General features: G+C 40.7%; 1 protein-coding gene across 1 annotated transcript in view; it reads right to left on the bottom strand.

The window, feature by feature from the left end:
- The window catches only part of LOC113013022 (protein FAM19A2-like), a 96,049-nt gene that overhangs the window by 38,065 nt on the left and 36,927 nt on the right, over positions 1–21,057 (bottom strand). Inside the window, exon 2 of the mRNA XM_026153555.1 lies at positions 7,932–8,032. Within this exon, the coding sequence (XP_026009340.1) occupies positions 7,932–8,031 (100 nt within the window). The 5' untranslated portion in view covers position 8,032. The remainder of the gene's footprint in view (positions 1–7,931; positions 8,033–21,057) is intronic.

Raw genomic sequence — 21,057 nt, forward strand, 5'->3', positions numbered from 1 at the left:
GTGCAAGCCTTTGACCACAAACTGAGTCTCTGCTCGGTGACATTCGTCTATCCTGGCCTGAAAGGAGACGCTACCGGCAGACTGCAGCGAGAACTGCCAGCATCTGAGCCAGACTCTGTCTCATCATGGTCACTAAATGCACAGTAATAGCAGGTTTGTAATAAGGCAGATCGCACTAACATAATATGCACTGTTAGTTGATTATTTACCTGCCACATTAACGGGAGAGCACGTGCAAACGTTACCGCTGCTGCTGGGTTGAAATTCACGAGTCCGGAGCGGAATTAAAAACACGACATTCATTTAAGGTCATCGCGTGTTTTGTGAGCTTTTGCATATTCGTAGTGTTTCCTCCCTTAAATGAAATATCTACTTAGCAAGTGTTGCAAGTTGCCCTGTTTTCATCCGTTCTCGTAAAGTATGACCAAACTTTTGAGCGTTTGAGCCGCCATGTTTCCTGCCAGGTAAATGACGCTCTGCAACGTGGTGACGTCATTCGGGGCGACTGGAATCGATAAGGGAATCGTTTGCAAAAATGGCAAACACTTCCAAGGAATTGAAACAGTGGGAACGTTTTCGATTCCCATCCCTAATCACCACAAGACTGAACTTTTGATACTTTCCATTTGGGAATTTAAATATGTGCTTCTGCATAACTGGCTGTGGCAAGTAGTTATTAGATTTCCTCTCACTTTTTTTGTTTGTTTGTTTTGGGCTTCTTCTTCTTCTTTACTATTCCCCATATGTCAGAAGGATTGAGATGGTTTTATATAAATCAGCATTTTTCCAAAATCTAGCATGTCTGGCACCAAACCCTGTGCCACATCCAGTCCCTTAAACCACTTTTTGTCCCCATTCTGATGCTTTGTTTGAACTCCAGTGACTCTTCTTAACCATGTCTACATGCCTAAAAACATTTAGTTTTCTCTATATATGTCCTTTAACAAGCCTCTGGAAGGGTTTCAGTTACCAGACAGAATATTTTCATATATACATACACTATAAAGAGCATGGTGCTAGTCCTTAGTAACACAATCACAGCCTCACAATCCATTTTTGTTTATGTGCTACTCTGGTTCTTTAGGCAGAGGCCATGAATCACGCTGCCTCTAAGCAGAGTTCATCTTGCTGTCTGGCATCACCTTTCTGCTTTTATAGATATTCATTTGCTACACTTGGTAAAAAAAAAAAAAAAAGAAAAAACCCCAGCTATAAACACACTGTCCTCCAGTAGAAAAACCATTTTGATTGCTTTGTGATCTTCTTGTTCAATATTTCAGCAAACAGGCAGCCTGCCTGACAGACATTAGAAACACATTTCTCCAGAATATCGGTGGAATCTTGTTTGAGCAGGAATAAGTACAGAAGATGATCCTGTGACAAACTCCAAAAGTCTAGAAGGCCTGTACCCAATCATCAGATACACTCCTGGCACGTTAATGGTTTAAAACAATACGCGCATTACCAAGGACACAGTGATTGGTGAAGGAGAGTATATGCTAATTCAGTTATTCAGTCATGAAATTTGTCAACTGTAACCGCTGATATAGAGCGAGGGAGAAAAAGAAGCCAGAGGCTACGTAAAACCCATACTGCCGAACAAATGGGCAGATCATAAATAACGTGTGTCTCTCTTGCTGTGAGGCAGCAGGACAGTCGGTGTTCAGTGGAAACCAGAGTGACAAAATACGATGTAACTGAAACTTAATAATTGTGTGAAATCATAAATACTGCTCTAACAAACAGTATTCATTGCTATGCAGCTTCCTGCTCATAAAATAATTATTTTATGATTACCGCACTGACTGATGTTAATGTCAGCAGCTATTTGTGAGACAGTGATATTTAAAATGGGTAATTAAAAGTGATTTTCTCCCTGTCTGCCACTCGCCACCACCGATGACTCCACGTCTGTCATCAGTCAGATGTTGCAATGTAATTATATGGGAACACACACATGCACAACCTCAGTTTCAAGCAATGTGCAATCTTTTGTTTCATTTCCCAACAAAAATGATATTCATTCAACAGGTGAAGCAGGTGTGGATGATGGAGTAAGAGGGCTTTAAAGATGGAAAGTACGATCCAGCCAAGTTCCTGGCAGTGTGATCCCTCTATGGTGCCTCGTACACATGCGTATTCCACCCCCACTGTTATTTTAGCTTATAACTGTAGACGAAAGTCTTGGCTTTGTTGTTGCTCTCATCCTGTAGAGTTGTGTCACAGTTAGTGAAGGAAGATTCTGGTGTTTATTATATTTATTATTCTCGTGTGTTTATTGTTCAATGATAATTTTTAATTGCCCTGGGTCAGCACGTCTCAATTTCAATAAAGTTGTATTTACAGAGGGGAAGGGACGGAAAGCGTCTGCTACATTTGCATTTATTTATTGGATTTCAAAGAGATTTAGAATGTGCTGAGTTTATTATTATTCTCATCAGAGATGAAACGATGTGCAAAGCACCGTGCTCACGTTTATCTAGCGCTGTCTGGTCCTACTGACTGCTCAAAGCACTTTTTAACCACACAGTCATGCAGCGCTTTTTATTCTGCACATTTCCAAGCACTTTATCTACCTCACATCCGTGGCCAATTTACAATCACCTATTAACCTAACATGCGGGTGTTTGGACTGTGGGAAGAAACCAGAGTACCCAGAGGAAATCCACGCAGGGAGAGTGAGAACATGCACACTCCACACAGAGGTGCTGAACCAGGAACCTTCTGGCTGGGAGGTAACATTGCTAACCGCTGCACAACTGTGCGGCTGCACGAAAATGCACAGTCTGGGCCACATGCTTAATTTAAAACATTTAGGAAGAAGAAGATTTTAAAAGAAGGAAATATTCTTTCCCAGTATGAGCAGAGCATGCCACATTAAAAGTATAATAAGTGACAGTATAATGTTCTTCTGATCGTCTGTCTCACTGTCAGTAATTACTGATTTCATTAATTTGGTCTCTTTCTCTCTCATGCATGAATTCTTTAACTCGTGACCTGTGATTTAAAAGTGGAAGGAAGTGCTGGGATGTTTGTCAGCATGAAAAATTTCACATTTGTAATTTTCAGCTTGAATTTTTCACAAGCCATATGGAACCGTGTTGTAGACCAAGCATGGAGTGCAGCTTTACTGTGGAGCAGCCACTAAGGAGGGCAGACAGCCTGTCTCTGCACATCACATTAGAGAGCCTCCTTGGCCATGTATGCATATAGATGTGTGTGCACGTGGGTTTTTTATTTGTGTGTGTCCTTCCATGTGGATCTACAGAGGGTCTGTCGGCGTGCCTGACTGAATGCACATGTCCCTCTGAGCATGTGCGAGAGTAGTTTAGCACATGTGACTTCGCCTTCTATGTCTTTCTCCTTACATCTGTATTTTCCTGTCTTGGCAGTCACAGTGCCTTTCAGAGTAACTTAAGTTCTTAGTAGTCTCTAATGAGTGACGATGTATAGAGATTGCAGCCTATAGACTGAGAATCAATGACTCGACAGTGTGTGGTGAAGTGATCAGCATAATCGCTGTTCCGCTTTACTTCAAAGTCCAAGCCAAGCTGTTTCTTCAAGACTATCGGCAGAACCACTGAGTCATTTAACCAAGGCCTAGACTGCAAATAAGATCTCTTCATTGTAGGAGATCTATAGTCTACTAAGTGTAAGCGCTCTGTGGTCTAGGTGTTACACATTTCGGTAAAATAAAATGTGGGAATAAGGCAGAATAAACAGAAGGATTGGTGGTTTAACAGATGGAGAGGCACTAATGGCATAGAAAAGGCATCATTTTCTATTTTTCTACTCTGGCTTGAGAGATACAAAAAAGAACAGAAACTACAAAGACACACACACACACACACACACTCTCCTGCAGACACACACTTATATCCTGAGACTTCTTCAACCACTTCTCAGTTCCATCAGCTCTTCTCCTGAGGTTGCTGTTCCTGTCTTGTCTCTACATGCCTTGTGAAATGAATTCAAGAATGCGCATGCACACATATTCACACAAACGTGTTAATGCTGGCTGAAGTAAAACCTAGCCGGGAGACATTTGATGTATTGCCATCATGGCTGGCTGGTGTTAGGTAAGGTGGAATCCACTTACTGTTAACTTGAATCGGATTCACTTCTTGCAACAAGAGAACCGCTGATCGAAGCACACAAACCGAGCTCCTTGCTTTGTCTCTCAGGTAAACGGACCGCCGTTTTGAACATATAACCGCTTTAAAATAGGTCAATCATTACCTAAATTCAGACAATTTTCAGAAAGAACAATAAAAAATAGAAGCTAAAAAAAACTGTACAAAGAAATAAATCACAGTTTTTTTACTCCTTTCACTGTACCTGCATGATGGATATGAATAAAGTACTCGATAACCAGGTTTCACTCACGGTGCACTTTAGAAACATACCTGCCCAAGAGGTTAACGTACCATTTGTCCAGTATGTTCATCATTTTCCTGAAGCCTTCATCACTCGTGTTTACTCAACACATATCTTTAAATGTAATGTAATTTCAATGTGCCTATGCATTTGACGGATACACTCGTTTGCTGTACAGTTTTATGGATGATTCACGTTAGCCTCCAATGTATCATTTCTCCTGGTTTTCATGCATTAATTAACTGCAGCTTTTGGTGTTTTTTCAGGCAGTTAAATAAAATATTTGTGCTGCTATTCTGCACAGATAAAACTACAACTCTACAGCACTCTTGGCAAATTATTTTGTCTTGGTTCAATTCAATTCAGTTTTATTTATATAGTGCAAAATCACAACCAAAGTCACCACAAGGCCCCCTATATTAAAAAGACCCACAGTAATAAAGAGAAAACGCCCCATGCAACCAAGCAATTGGTGACACAGGGAAGGAAAAACTCCCTTCTAAAGAAACCTGTTCAGGGAGGGGCAGCCATCTGGTGACTGACAGACCCAGTATGACTGTGTAGCGTGCTCGAACTCTGAATCTGAACTACCGTATTTACAGAAAAAAATGGCAATAGCCAATATTCAAGTCAAAGCTTCAAAATGGCCCAAATCAATTGGTGATGTCATAGTAGCTACATCGCCCAATTATAAATAGTCTGTGCTGACGACACTTTACATAGTCAGCATGAATCTACATTAGCTTTTGATTATCCCAAATTCTCACTGTAGAGATTGTCCAAAAAAATGTAAATCATTGCTTCAGAAATGAAACCGGCAGCCACGAATTGATTTGACTTGAACGTTTAAAGAGAGAACGGGGAGCTGTAATGGCAGTGACCACAGCCGCTCACTGGGGTACTCTTATAATGAAAGCAAAACCGAATAGCTTTAGTGACTCCCAACATTGTAATCAAATTTACTTTACATGCCCGTGTGTGTGTGTGTGTGTGTGTGTGTGTGTGTGTGTGTGTACCTCTGTGAATGCATGTGCGAAAGAGAAAGAGACAGCGGGTGTGTTTTGAATTAGTGAGAGCGACAACCTTGAGGTGACCTAAAGGATTGTATTCAGTAATTATCTGATTACTCGTCTGTTTTTCCTCACTCAGACACCCTGCAACTGGATAATGCTGTAACTCACTGATCACAACCTACTTTACAATCAATTACCCATTAACAGAAGAACGGTCACAATGCACACGGGCAGACAAACGCCGCCTTTGCTGCCACCGTTTCAGAGCAAAATGTGACAAAAGAAAAACACAAAAGTGCAAATTCTAAACTTTTCCTCATCTTGTGACTTTTCTATTTATCTGCCTCACTCGCTGTTTTTCTCGTAGCTTTGTGCAGACCTCAGCACTTCGCTGAAAGCCTGGTGAAGCACCACAGTGAGAAGGTGTCTCCGTCCCCTCTCAATGTCTTTTCACGATCCTTCCATTTATGAAAATGTTTGCCCTTGCCTTGTCAAAAATGTCTCTTTGAGAGGAGATGATGCCTGGCAGCCAGAGAACAGGAGAGTCAATCTTACACACAAACAGCCACAAAACACACACGCAAAGCCATGGATATAGGTACTCACATTTCAACAAGGACACACATTTACTACACACACACACAATCTCACAAAAAAAACCCTTCTTGTCTCCAAGAAGCGATAACATTATGAGAAATTTTCAGTTTGTACAAGGAAGGCCAAAGGAGGGGCGCACGTCCACCTAAGATGCCAGATTAAAGAAAAGATTCAGACTCATCAATCATTCTCCCTTTCAGTCATCCCTTAATGGAACATCTGCACGAGGCAGATGTTAAGACGTAAATACACTGGCTGCAATATAAATATCCTTCACGTCGCTCACGTTAGATACGCAGCACCAAAAATGACAAAGACAGCCAGTTCAGATGAAGGGCAGCTGGTGCACAACACTTATCACAACATGAAAGCCGAAGGCACAGCGTAACATTTTCAAGCCATCACAGCATATTATATGAAGTCAAACCGAACACGCGACACTAAAATCACTTCCTGCTTTTATCCTTAGGTGATTTTGTCATTTTCAATTATTGAGTTTGGTTGGGTAAGGTTTTTGCTTGTTTTTTTCATTTTATTAGTTACATCCAAATCTGCCCCACAAATCTTGAAATGGATTTTTCTGGGTAATACTTGTGGTTCCTGGAATATTTAAAAGTAGATCCTTTAGCTCGGGAGACAGACAGCCTTTCCGCTTTTAGGATTAGGCTTAAAACTTTCCTTTTTTAGAAATCATATAGATAAGTCTAGATCCGGTGGCCCAGAGTCCTTCCTTAGTTACACTGAACAACACTTGGGCAGGGGCTCCTGGGGGGTTCCCATCTTTTTCACTCATTATCCATTTAATAATTAGTTACTATTTACTTTGGCTTCCACAGGGTGTCTTTTGTCCTGTCTACCTCCCCTGATCCGGTCATCCAACCACAGCAGATTCCAGAGGTTTCTTCCTGCTAAAAGGGAGTTTTTATTTCCCACTGTCACCAAGTGCTTACACATTTGTAGGGTCATATTGTCGGGTCTTTACCTTATGATATAAAATGCCTTGAGGTGGCTGTTGTCGTAAGTTAGTGCTACATAAATAAAATAGACTTGTACTGAACTGACTTGGATTGAGAGGCACCAGCCTTTCAAACTTACTTATGCTGCTTGAGAATTAAAAGTGATTAAGAACAGCTTACATTATAATGACCTTCACTGCAAGCCTACAGCCAATAAAGCCTGTAAGTCCAGCACTCTGACATACCCCTAATAAAAATCGTAACTGTAAAAGCTTCACGACGACACACAGAATGAATTCACATTCCTGCCTGTATGTGCATGTAACTGAACAGCATGACCTCAGGAACATAAAAAGCTCTTATTCCAGCACAGGTAGCAGCTATAACGTGTTCCGCCTTAAATCTTTGTTGCCTAGAGGTATGGGATTTTCAGTGTCACACACATGTGATCTTTGTGAACCAGGGAGGCGAGTACCCAACCTTAACATGAGAAATGAACTGAAAAGTAGTACGAGGCCTTTGGGCTCAATCACGGTAGTGACTCAGCCACTTGAATCACACGGGAAGGATATCACACAACCAGGGATTTCTAATCCACAAAAGCTCACTTCTCACTGTCTGTGCTGTAACCCCAGGCATTTTTGAGAGTCACCCACCCTGATGGGACTGCGAGCACGCGAACGCCTCTGAACTGGGAAGACCTTTCTTGTTGGATTACTTGTACCCCCCTTTCTTTTATTAAAGAAGTTTTGTGTGTTCTTCCTGGCAATCTGCCTCGGTGGTCTCGTATTTCATTGTGAAGCCGACCTCGGTGTTCCCTCAGGTAGCACGCGGTGTATTCACTATAACTTTACAATATGTGAAAAGAAATTGGCTGCAGAGGTAATCTACAATAGAGCCAATATTGTGGATGTTGTAAACAGACAATGACCCACCGACAGGTGAATATACAGTACACAAGCGGACATATAGATATACAGCTACCTACCTGTGTGGCTTCTGTGTGCATGTGTGAGGGAGGCCAGACAAAGAGATAGCAGCAGACTCCACACACCTACTCCACAAATGCAAGGACCCCGTTCCCGCATTCTGTCAAAGGGAAAGTAAGCACACAAATGTTGTTAGTGGACACAAGAGAAGAGACAAATTTAGAGAATGCATTGCTTTACTTGTATATATGCAAAAAACATTCATTTGATTCTCACTGCAGAACTGTTATTAGTGACTCTCTATCCCCCTCTACCTAATTGGGCTCCACCTTTCTCATTTATGCAAGTCTGAACCTAATCAAGCACCACACACTGCTGTATATGTTCATGCATGAAGTGAAAAAAGCATCAGCTGAAGCGCAAAGGTTAGTTCAGTGTTTCCCATGAATTCACCAGAACGTTCTCGCACAATAACATGTTAGGCGTTTTGGTAGAAACACTTTAAGAAGTCAGGTGGTGTAAAGAGCAACATTCACACAGTCATACTCTAAAGCAGTGGTTCTTGACCTGGGTTCGATCGAACCCTAGGGGTTTGGCAGAGCCTCCGCCATGACATGCATGGCTCATTTTGTGCAGAGTAAAAAACATATCTATGTCTTGAATTTGAAAAACATCATATTTTATTTTTCACTAAAGAGGGGTTCAGTGAATGCGCACATGAAACTGGTGGGGTTCGGTACCTCCAACAAGGTTAAGAACCACTGCTCTAAAGGATCTATTGAGGGCAACTTGGGGTTAAGTCTCTTGCCTAAGGATACTTGACTGGCATGCGGGCTGGATGAGCAGAGGACCAATCCATACACTTTCATTCTACCACCTGAACCACATAACTGACTGCAAGTACACAAAAAGCACCTAACGCAGTCCACATTAAGAGCCGGGCTTGGTGGATGTCTGAAACACGGGACTATCACTCAGAAGACTGCTGGTTAAACCATGTTCAACACAAACCTTTTTACATTTACACTTATTTTTTCCTATATGGCAGATGATTAGGGTAAAGTCTGGTTGGGACTCGAGTCCATGGTTTTGGATTGAAGTTATTACCGTTTAAACTCTGTGGTGAAAGGGTTTCCTTTTTGGCAGAAAGTCCTGAGGATAATCTTTTGCTGTGGGGCTGCACCTTCAACCTAACGCCATAAAACAGCTATATTCAATCTCAGAAAACTGTCTTAAAATCACTGAAAGCTCTCTTCGAGTTCTCTCTAATGAAGCTTGGGCATAAGTTCAGTAAGGAAGATCTGTAATCACTCATCTGGCTGGTTTTCTGGGTGTCAGGTTGCTTTTCTATTCTTTAAATCACTCCCACTTTCCCACGCTGTCAGTCTCAATGCTGTCATCATTACTCTAGTCCAATCATCTTCTTTCTTGCCCTCTTTGAGCCAATCAACCTCTGCTTTATGTGATTTACATCTGTGATCTCCATCATTTTCCCTTTCAAACTCATTCGTGCAACCCACCTCCTGCCCATCTCCAACTCACAGACACCTCAGAGATGTATCCAAGCCTCAGTCTTCGTCTTCACCACCACCAGCATCTAGACTCCGGGGAGTCCTGTCCTAAATCGCCGCTGGGACTCCATTCTGCCATGATGGGTCATCAGAGTCTAACCACCAAATATAATCATTTCTCAATAAACAATGTTCAGTTCTTCCAAGTGAGTTCTTCCATTTCTCTTTATTGAACTAAAGTAGAGCCTGTTGCAGAAACGAAGTTCAAATTGATTTTGTTCCTAGGTTTGAATCACACATGTATAAAGCTGTTCAGTCTTGCTTCCTAGAAATTAGAAGTATGTCTAGTGGAAAACAAATAAAACTTTCACACCGAGACCTGGAGAAAGCCATCCACATATTTATTTTCTCTACTGCAACTCTCTCCTGTCTGGCATGAATGAAAAGTTACTCTCTTGCCTGCAGCTGGTTCAGAATTCAGCAGCACAGCTTCTTACTGGTATTAGCAGACAGCAATCACATCACTCAATTCCTGGCTTTTTTCCATTGGCTCCCTGTACGATTTAGAATTGATTTTAAGATTTTAATCATCACTTTTTAATGATGTTGCAATCTGGCCCCAAGCTACTTGGATGAAATGTTGACCCTGTATGAGCTAACTTCAAGCCTTAGATCCTCACATGGGGCCCTTTTGGCTAAATCATAGTCAAGAATAAAATCTAAAAGTGATTGTGCTTCTGTTTTTGGGGCCTCTCAACTTTGGAATGACCTACCTGAGGAAATAAAATGTGCAGAATTAGTAAACCTCTAAATCACTTTTTGAGACACTTTTTATGTGATTTCATTACATGTGATGTCTTTGATATTCTTTGATCCTCTGGTTAACATCTTTCATATGTCACATTTTAAATCTTTTTTTTCAGAATCAGAATACTTTAATAATCCAAAGGGAAATTATGTGGTTACAGTTGCTCCAATAAGAGCAGTGACAGAATGAACTCAATTAAATAATAATACAATATATTACAAAGTTACAAAACATAACAAATAGCTCTAGTATAAATATCTAAAATATTACAGAGATTAAATATTTATGATTGATTGAATTGTTTTTATTTTTTTGTTTTTGTTGTTAAGCCACTTAATAAATGATAATGGTAAATAGACTATACTACTTATATATCACCTTTCTACTTAAGTTGAGGACTCAAAACACTTTCATTCACCCAGTTCACGCACACAAGTTCATTCTCTAAAGGAGCCAGGGCAACTTGGGGTTCAGTATTTTCCCTAAGGATACTTTGATATGCGGATTGAAGGAACTGGGGATCAATCCATCCAAATCCAAGTTCCAACTGGTGGATGATCTGAACCACAAACTACTTACTGCAAACATAAAAAAGGACCTAACACAATGGAAGAACCTACACATAATAAACTACTTAAAACCTTAATTTTTCTGTTGGGCATAAAATTGAAGTTTTGTACCAACAAAGTGATTCCCAAACAACCATTAGCCAAAAACCTGGTACATGTCAGAATTGTGTGCAGTGTGTCCTTAAATTATTAATTATTAATATTAGTATCTGAAAGTCATGTCCTCAGGGTACAGGAAAATAGCCAGCAAAGATCTGACACGGGACCCAAGAGCTGCATCTGGTGCCTTAGCTGATCCATCTACTTATTTTAAAATGGTCTTGATAATTCTTCTTCTAATTCATGGATTCTAAAATAATATGTACAAAGACAGATGATGAATCCTAACAGTGTTTGTGATTTTAAAACTTTTTATGCCTGTGGCACAATTATGTCCATACTTGAGTCACGTTGAGCGTCAAATGTCATTTCTCTAATGCCGTGATGTATCATCTGTGTTACACCTTCTTAACGTAGTAACTGTGAGCACCCTGTAGAATTTAGCCAGCACAACGTCACTGCCATGCATGATTGTTGAGAAAACAGTCATGTATAACCCTTATACTCTACGACTAATGTCAAACATACACAACTGGCAATTATACCCTGCAGTGACCTTCTGTCTCCCTAATAAATACAAAAAAGGCTATTTCACTGTTCACTGCAATAAAAGCACCGGGGATGTGCCAAGAACGGTTCTGGCATTTTTGTGCCCAGACTTGCCTGGCACAGTGTGGAAACAAGATGGAAAGAAAACATCATCATCCACTTCAGGTTTGGCAGTGTTGGCTATTTGCTTTTACCACTTTCATCCCACTTAAAGACAGCACTCCCTGTCATGGCGCACTAACTGTCGGCTTTTCAGAGGAACCGCATTGCTCTTTGGGGCATACGTTTCAAAATGTGAATACAGCATCTCAAATATGCTACTGAGTGAAAAATTGTGTTCCGTCGGCAACATCCACCCATATGCTGCTGAATCTGTTGCTGCTGTTGCAAGTCACGAGGCCACAAATTTGAGAAAGAAAAGACTGCAGGATGAAGGCATAATGCACACTAAGACACGGAGCCGACTCAGGACAGGTGCACGTTTGTTTTGGGGTAAAGAAATAACGACCTATTAGAGAACAGATACTGCCAATGTCCAAGCAGCCAACAACAAAAACAAGCAAAACAACAAAGCAAAAAAAAACCTGTAACACAAAGCTTTTATACCCTCAGGTCTGACAGGAATCTGCAAGCAAGTACAAAACAACTCACCAATAAATCTAATAAAAACAACTTTTCTGATTTAAAAATATATATTCATCAACTATACTGATCAAATAACAGATTTTATTTATGTGTGTGTATTCAATGTGGACAAGGCCAACAATGGTGAGTAAACACTTAGAGTACTGGGTATCCAAATGCTGGCAGGTGTTTCCACTGAAGTAAAGGATGCACATAATTAAAGCACTTTACATTCTGGGCACTAAGTACACGCAAAAAGTTCTTCAACAGACAAACAAGCTGTGTGTTTTCTACCAAGGAAACTGTTTGGTCAGTAAACTTGTGTACATGTGTTTGCGCACTGGTGTGAATAAATAACTGCAGGATGCTGGTAAAGCAAAAGCAAATGCAAGAGGCAGCTGAGCTCTTTTTTATCTTTTACATATGTTGTTTAAATATCTATAGCTTTGCTCAAAACTCAACTAAGTCAACTATATACTACTACTAGTCTTGGTCGTACTCCAACTCCAACCTCCAAACACTAAACAGTAGTGAGCAAATGTCTTCAGTCATCCCTCATTTCTTTATATTTTGTTAGGAGACTGGGAATAGCTGCAGTTATTTATTGAACCATGTGCAAACATACATGGAGCTTGAACTCTTTTAAGCAAAGTTTCTTATCATTTCTTCTTGTTGTCTTCAGGAATAGTTCACCAGGTTTCTTGAAATAAATTCAAAGCTCTTCTTTTCTTCTTTCTACTTTTGTTCTATATCAAGATGATACACCACTTTGCATTTAAGCATGAACTATTATTATTATTCTTTGCCCTGCCTTCCTCCCTTTTCATCCTGTTAAAAGAGAGTTTTTCCTTCCCACTTTCACCTGGTGCTTTCTCATATGGCATCATCTGATTGATGGGGTTTTCTCTGTATTATTGTACAGTTTTTAAATATAAAGCTTCTTAAGGCAGCTACTGTTGTGATTTGGTGCTATATAAACAAAATCAAATTCAATTGAACTGAATGATCCCACACTGCTTCAATAATGTTGAGCTGTGGGCTCTGAGGAGGTCAGTCTATGACTGATAATGTTTTTCTTTCTAAGAACTGGCAGTGTGTTTGGGGTCATCGTCATGCTGAAAATGAAGGCGCTGCCAGTCAAACTCTTTCCAGATGATAATGCATAGTGAATCAAAAGCAGATGTTACTTCTCTGCTTCCATAATTTAATCAATTTTGATAAGATCCCCATGATTACAGGTTGAAATACAGCCCCAACCCGTGAAAGAGCCTCCACCTTGTTTTACAGATGGCTGTAGAACCTGGCTGTTGTACCTATATTATTCGTACATATTGACAACAAAAAATAAAATCTGAAGTTGTCACTCCATAAGATCTGTTGCCACGGATTTTCAGCCTAGCTCTTGTGTAATTTGAAACACCCTAACCTCTTATTCCTGATTCCCTTCTTTAAGATCAGCTTCTTGATGGTCATCCTTCCACTCAGATCTTTTCTAATGAAGCTTCATCAAATACTGTAGTAGTTGGGTCAACTAGGCCCAGATACATCTCTCAGATTTGGCAATGTTTCCCATTAAATACATAACTTTCAGATACTGTTCATCTGCTGCAGATAGATTTTTAGGGCTGATCATTTTTCTTTTATTCTCCACTTTCCAGTTTTCTTATGTTGGCACGATGGCAAGTTTACAGCTAATAGTTATTTGGGAATGACCTTGTTGGGGCAGTAATATTTTATCACTGATACAGTAAGTGTGTAATTTTTGGCTCTTTTCATAGAAAAGTAAAATTAAATCACGCTAAATGATGTGCTTTTATGACAGGCTGCTAGTGGCTAAACATACAATCTAAAATTGGTTATTTTTTAAGTTGCCTGCTATGTGTCAATAAAACTCTGGTTCATCCCTTTAGTTAGGCTCCTTTTATGCTGTAATGATTCAGAGGTCAGTGTTAAGTGCTTTAACAAACAAAAAAACCCAAACTCTCTAAAAATGGTGGTAATGAATAACTCTACTAGTAACGAAGGAAAGTCATGGCATTAAAAAAACAAAACTAAAATACTTTTGAAAAGATCTGTGATGATGTAAGTAAAACAAACCAAGCTCTCCAGTTTTTGCGTGAGAGTCTGGGCAGATTAACTAAGTGCAGATGAGATTATGCACACACCTGGTTGGATCTGGGCATAATTTGATGTGTTTATTTTGTGCACATATTCTATATTCAAGGATGTATCTGCACGCACGTGTGAGACCGCTTTTGCCGTGAGGAAGTGTGTGTTAAGCTCTGGCTCGAGTTCTGAGCTTGGTGTGTGAGTCATCTGGTTATGCAGCCAGGCATTTGTAGAGCTGGGAGAAGCTGAAAAGCCAGACAGGCTGAGCCAAGGCTTTCTCTGGTTAGGGGGCATCACACACACACAGAGAGTGTGTGTGTACTTTTCATCTCTTGTTCCTTTCATCTCTTCCAGTCTTCCTATATCTTTCCTTCTCTCCCTTCTCCTCTCACCCTCTTCCTGCTGTCCTCACCTATCTTCTGCTGGTACTAAATAATTAGGAAACAAAGCAGAGACAGTGCCTGCTTCCTCTCCAGCTCATTTAGATACACAGCAGTGTTTGTGATGATGCAGTGCCACTTCATTATGGCTGGTTGTTTGGTCTGTCTGCCGCAGAATGAGTGGGTGTGTGATATAGAAATGGATTCAGAAAGGGGCAGCAGAAGACAGAGAGAGAGAGAGGAGAGGAGAGGAGCACTGTGGTTGTGTGTGTGTTCGTGTACGTGTGTGTCTGACTGCTCAGGAACAAGGGGTTCTGATCAATAGCTTCTAAACAGCTCGACTCTCCATCAGTATCAAACTCATCAGAGGACGGTGACTCACACATCTGCACACACTCAAAGGCAACAGACAAATTGTCTATACTGACAAACCAAAAGTCCACGTGTGAGTTCGGAACTTTGTGAATTTCGAGATCACAGCGGCTGGTAAACAAGCGCTTCAAGCAGTGCAGACTCCAGAAATCCTAAACTCCTCTAATCACATCTTTAGCATTAACACTGGTGAGAAAACATGCTCACAGGTGTACACACGGGTGATCACACCCACAAACTACACCCTTTTTGGCTCCTACCTCAAAGCACACTGTGTTCTGTTGATCTTATGTGCTGCACAATAATGTTTAATATTTAGTATTTACTGTCATATTCCCATATATCATTGTGATGTTGTTTATTCTATTACTCTTGTTCTCTTCTGCTTGCTTTCTTTTTTCTTTCTCAGCAGGTGATCCAGGTGATTGATATATGCATTTTTTTTTCTCTGCCCGTTCGGTTGGTTTTTGTCTTTTGCCCTTCTCCCCCGTCCCTCTTCTCAGCTGTTTCTCTTTCCCTCTTTCTTTCTCCCCTTCTTTCCCCCAGTCAAGTCTGTCCCGTATTCAGTAAGTGAAAATAAAATAAACAATAAAAGGTGAATCAAATGGACCATTACGGCAAGGCTGGGATGGTCAGTTTGGTAAAGTAAATCCGTTGGGCATCTTTCTTTGCCTTTAGACAACAATTCTGATGCAAAAGAGCCAAACGGGACAGGCAGAAAAAAAAAAAAAAAAAAACACTGGTGAGAAAACAGCATTAAATCTCATAACCCGGGATGATGTAGCTTTTTTAACAGAACACAGAGGAGCAAAAGAGAAAGTAAAAGCGAGTTGAGAAAGAAATAGTTGGTGAAAGAGCGGTGGTCTCCAATGACTTCAGCAGTCTGTTCCATCCCTTTAATTAGTCCCATTGGAATGCCCTCCCCGCTCCACGCAGCTGATCAGTTTCCTCTCCATATCTCCAGTCTGTTTTTGTGTGTGCGCACACGTGGGCATGTGTGTTTGTATGCATCTTAGCTAAAGCCGGACAGACATCTCACGGGCATATGAGCCCTGGATGAGCTCCCAGTGGTAATAGAGAAAAATGTAGTAGAAATACATTAATACTCCAGGAGTTTCCATTCTTTAAGATATAAGCCATTTGGAAAATGAGATCCCTGTGCGCTCTGCATCAGTCACTGCAGCAATTAACATAAAGCGATTTTGATATTAGAACACACACATTGTTACCCACGGTCACAAAAACTGACATTTTTATTTTCATGCATACTGAGAAACAGTCTTTCAGTGACATCATTTACAAGAGGGAATAAACTGTTTTAAAGTAGCAGTTGTGCCAGTACACTATAAGGGATTTTTAGGGTTGCTTTCACACCCCTGTTCAGTTTATACAGGCGCAATTGTCCCTTTAGTGTGGTTCATTTAGGCCAATGTGAAAGCTGTCACCTCAACTGTGGTGCAAACCAGCCAACCTGAGAGCATCAGGTCCAGTTCTACATGAAATGTAGAGGTACATTTCATTAGTGGTGTGAAAGCGAATCAAATGCAGCATTTTAACAGCTGAGCTCACAGTTCAGCCAACAGAAACATCTGATAAGGCTTCTTTACAACATTTATTTTAAATAATAGCCATCGGGAACTTTATAGTTGGGGAATGGTGACACGTCTTTCAGCAGTAGCTCTGGTCTCTCGTGGTCAACCCACGTGTATGCAGACTCCGGTATATGTAACATCAACTAGTTGATTTTTTTAAACGAAACTACAGCTGAATCCATCTGCTCATAAAGGTCTGTAAGCAACATGAAAAGTAATATACAGTACACTGTATATTTATGCAGCTTGTAACTATGGTAACGGGTTTTCATGTCAGCATATGAGTGCAGGGATTTTATTATAATGAGATAGTCAAAAACATTAAAAACGTGGTGAAATTAGCTTCTCCAATTCAGTAAAAAGCTCTTGGAGATTTTTTTTACCATTTAAATCAGACAGACCTCCTCCTGCAGCTCCTCCCTCTTTTTCTGAGCACAGAACAAACAGCAAGTATGGCCATACATGCTCTAAGTGCGCCAGTTAATAAAGGCATTTGGCTTCACACAAGGTTAAAACCCTGCTCTCATATGTGAAAATCCTCAGCTCACAACGTAGCACCACTTTATTTTACTGCTTTCTCTCTCTCTCTGAGACCTATGATTGGTCAAAGTCAGTCTCCCATTACAGGCTAGATTTTATAACACCTGAAAACAGAGCCAAGAAGAGGTGTAAGAGTCGAGTTCCCTCTCACATCACTTGAATTACGATATGCTGAAAGGTTATTTATTTATTTTTTTGTTTAGCAGTGACATCAACAACATGTTGACTCCACTAGCTTAATGACAAAGAGACAAAGCCTTATTTGTCTCATCTCTTTGTCGTATTTATAATAATAATATTCACGTTAGAGTAAATTGTGCTCGTAATTAGTTAACAAATAGAAGAAAACTGTCCTGCTGACTTCAATTCACCAGTGCCGCACACCACCAAGGTTATTATTTTTCTGAGGGCCACACAAGGTGTTTATGGGCCCTAAAATTTCCCCATTGTTATATCGTCTTTTATTGCAATGAGAGTAATTTCAGCTCTAACAGTGAGAAACTCTTTGGCACCAATTAGCGGTGACATCTGTGATCCCTACAATCTGTTACCTTGTATTTTTTTTCTGTCCTTGAGCATTGAAATTAAGTAGCTATTGTATGACTGTGACTTCAGAACAATAGATATGAATCATAATCATCCTGATAATTTAAGGGAGAGCTGACTATCTCACTCGCCCGAGGAGCAAAGGTCATCATGATGCTCGCAAGCTTGTTGTTCTATTTAAAGTGGAAACTACCAAGAGAAAATGGAAGCTGCTGTTTGATACCAACAAGAAGCAGCAAAAAAGAAAGGAAAGATGAAAGGTAATTAGGCAAGTGCATAGGAAGTAAGCAAAAGAGCCAAAGGGAATGGTTCAAGGATGAAAGAGAAGGAAGGAATCCAAGGTTACCAGTAACCAGGGTTCCCAAGTACTGTACCTAAACCTGACACAATGCTTTTGTCTTCCTCTTCACCATCGCCTGTCCATTAAAGGAAAAATGTACCATAAAACGTTCACAAACAGTTGATTTTTTATACTGAATTTTCCATCTAGTCTGATTTATCGTTTGTGAGATCACGGGGTCTTTCGTCGATAAGGTACACGACTCAAACAGAAATGCTGTTAAGGCCAGATCCTGGTGCAGCCTGAATTACACTGTTGTAATACCAGAACAAAAATAATAAGGTATGAAAAACTGCTGGTGTGTGTCGCCTGCACCTTGTATCTCCACTCTTACTAAACTAGCATGTAGATGCTACACACAACAGTGGACAAGAATTGGGAGATGATGATTTGCCGAATGGATTCTGGGTATTCTTGCGAGTTAATGGACGGGCTTGTTTTGTAGCCAGAGTTAGAACTGCAAGGACTTTCCAAACCTAATTGCAACCTCGGGAGATTTCAGCTTGATTAGGCCTCCCCGATCCTGCCAGAAGCATGTGTGTGTGTGTGTGTGTGTGTGTGCATTTGCATGCATGAGTGTGTGATTCATGTGTGTCTTTCATTAATCAAATCCACAGTTTGGTCCTTGTGGCTAAACTCCCTCCATGTGACCTGTAGAAAAAGCCCGTGGCTAAAATTTAAACCTCCAATTTAACTACCATTGTGGAAACATTATATCTGAAACGTGTGAGTCAATGCGCATGAAAATCAGGAGAAGGATCGGGGGAAGAAGAGGGAGTGAGTTAATGAGGAGTGGGCATTTCCTCCTCCATTCCTCAACCTCTTATCATTCGTTCACTAGTTAACAGCACACTATGACTGCAGCAGAGTGCACATCACAGACTTGACATCCCCCATCTCTCAAATCAGCTTTTGCCTGCTGCTGCTACATGTGTGTCCCCGACACATCCCCGAAGCTTGAGTCGACCCAAGGGTGTCACACTCCATCCATCTCCATCCTCTCTCCTTCTTTGGCTCTGGCTCTGTTTGTCGCATGCTGTGCTAACCTGGAGAGCCCGCTGCACCGCGAGGTACGATCCTGATGTCACTACCAATCCATCGTCCACACACAGCACAGCCACCCCAAAAACATCCTCAGGTCAAACGCACACACACATACACAGAGAGGAAAAAAACAGCGCTGCAGTGTGTGGCTGCTGACAGTACAGATCCAGGTGGTTAACGCAGTTATGTTGTCTGAGCCTTTCTATCAGCCACTAGTCCAACAGCATCAAACAATAAAAGAAAAAAGGAATTGCCAGGCTTCACCTACAGGCGCGAGCTACACCAACCCTGTAAGCTGGCTTAACACTGCAAAAATAACATCAAAGTCTTTCTCTCCGTAGAATACACAGCAGACCACTTTTATATTTATCTATCACATTTTGACTACACTTCAATTTCCGGCGAGGTTCTTGGGCAATGACAGAAAAGAACACTTTGAACTAAATAAACAAATGCAAAGAGGGATCTCTTGAAGCTTTGGAATTGAGGAAATATATTAAAGCAAAATGCTAATGGCCTCCACTATGTGCTCCCTGATGTGGGAAGCCCGGAAGCGTCAGGCATGGGAGAGCACGGATGGAAAAAATAACCCAGAAGGAAAAGATTGCTTCTTTAATTCAATTTAATTGCAGTTTTTTTTTTCCTTTTGTAGACTTTTGGCTGAAATTATTACAACACTTAATGAAACAGGTGGAAGTCCATTCAGTACTTGAAAGCTTGTAGAGCTTTGTTTCTGAAGAATAGGAGCACTTGCAAAGTTAAACTGTGACACCAATGGGATTTTGTTGTACCTGAACGAGAAATGAAAACAGGCCGATCAGTTAAAGTCTCATCAGAGAGTGAAAACAATAACGAACTGCAGAGCCTCAGAGGCTTTAGGATAACTTCCTCCAGCACAGTTAAGCTGTTGGATGCAAAGAAAAGGTGCAGCTCTTCGCTTATTTCGGGGCTCAGGGACACAGGAAGAACGCAGGTTCTACTTTTCCAGCTCACTTTAATGGGAGTGCGATTTCATCCGTCTGTCTCCCAGACAGACAGGTGAAAGCGACCGGCAGTAAAAGCACTTACTCTCTCTCTCCTTCTCCCTCTCTCTCTGTCTATACTTTCCTCTCTGTGCTTCCCAACTTAATTTTTCATCACACTGTGGTTTTCAGAAGACCGGGGCTTTTTCTTTTCTCCACTGCCCTCAGCTGGCATATTTAGATTCTACCCCACGTCCATTTCTATCTTCCTCTAGTTTCTGCGGACTTGTAGTAAAAATAGGTCTTTCTTCTAATTCTAATTTGTGTTGTACAGTTATTTCATTTTTAACCTTAATTTTTTATATTTTATTCCTTCCTAGTTAAATTTACCCTTTTTAATTTTTCATATTTATTTCCTATCTTATTCATAGCCTTTTCCTTTTTTTTCTTTAGGTCACGAGCAGTTGTCTAAGCATTTCACTGCATATCGTACTGTGTATGACTGTGTACGTGACAAATAAAATTTGAATTTGAATTTGATTCTTCTAGCATTTTTTATAAACCTTTGAATTATTACAACAGTAATAAGGCTCTGAAGATATATATTTTTCCTAACATCAAACAACTGATGACATTTAAAAGATATAGTTTCATACATCTAAACACAAATCCTGGCTTCACTGCTCAGTCACTTTATGCCCTGTTGAAAGTAAAGACTGTAAAGATTAAACAAACACACTCTCTGAATACAGCACCTGCCACAGAGGACACCGATATATCATTTAAATTCAGTCATGCCAGATTAAAAGACAAGCTGCCGCCAGTTAGGGACCTTAAAAAAATGTTCAATCTGGGCGCAAAAAACCTTCATCCGGAGCTGGGTTCATTCATGTGTGTCAGTGGAGGACTGCCAACACCGCTAGTTTGAGTTGAAAATGTCAAAAAACATAGTGTTTGACAAGGGGGGGGGGGGGGGGGGGGGGATGAGGCAGGATAAAAGTAAAAAAGTTCAGTGAACGATTGTGTGTGTGTGTGTGTGTGTGTGTGTGTGTGTGTGTGTGTGTGTGTGTGTGTGTACACGCATGTGACGTTTTGTGTGATGATTACTGATGTGAGCAGATGAGGGGCAGGAGGTGGCAT

Source organism: Astatotilapia calliptera, chromosome 20, assembly GCF_900246225.1.
Source record: "Astatotilapia calliptera chromosome 20, fAstCal1.2, whole genome shotgun sequence".
NCBI classification, from domain to species: domain Eukaryota; kingdom Metazoa; phylum Chordata; class Actinopteri; order Cichliformes; family Cichlidae; genus Astatotilapia; species Astatotilapia calliptera.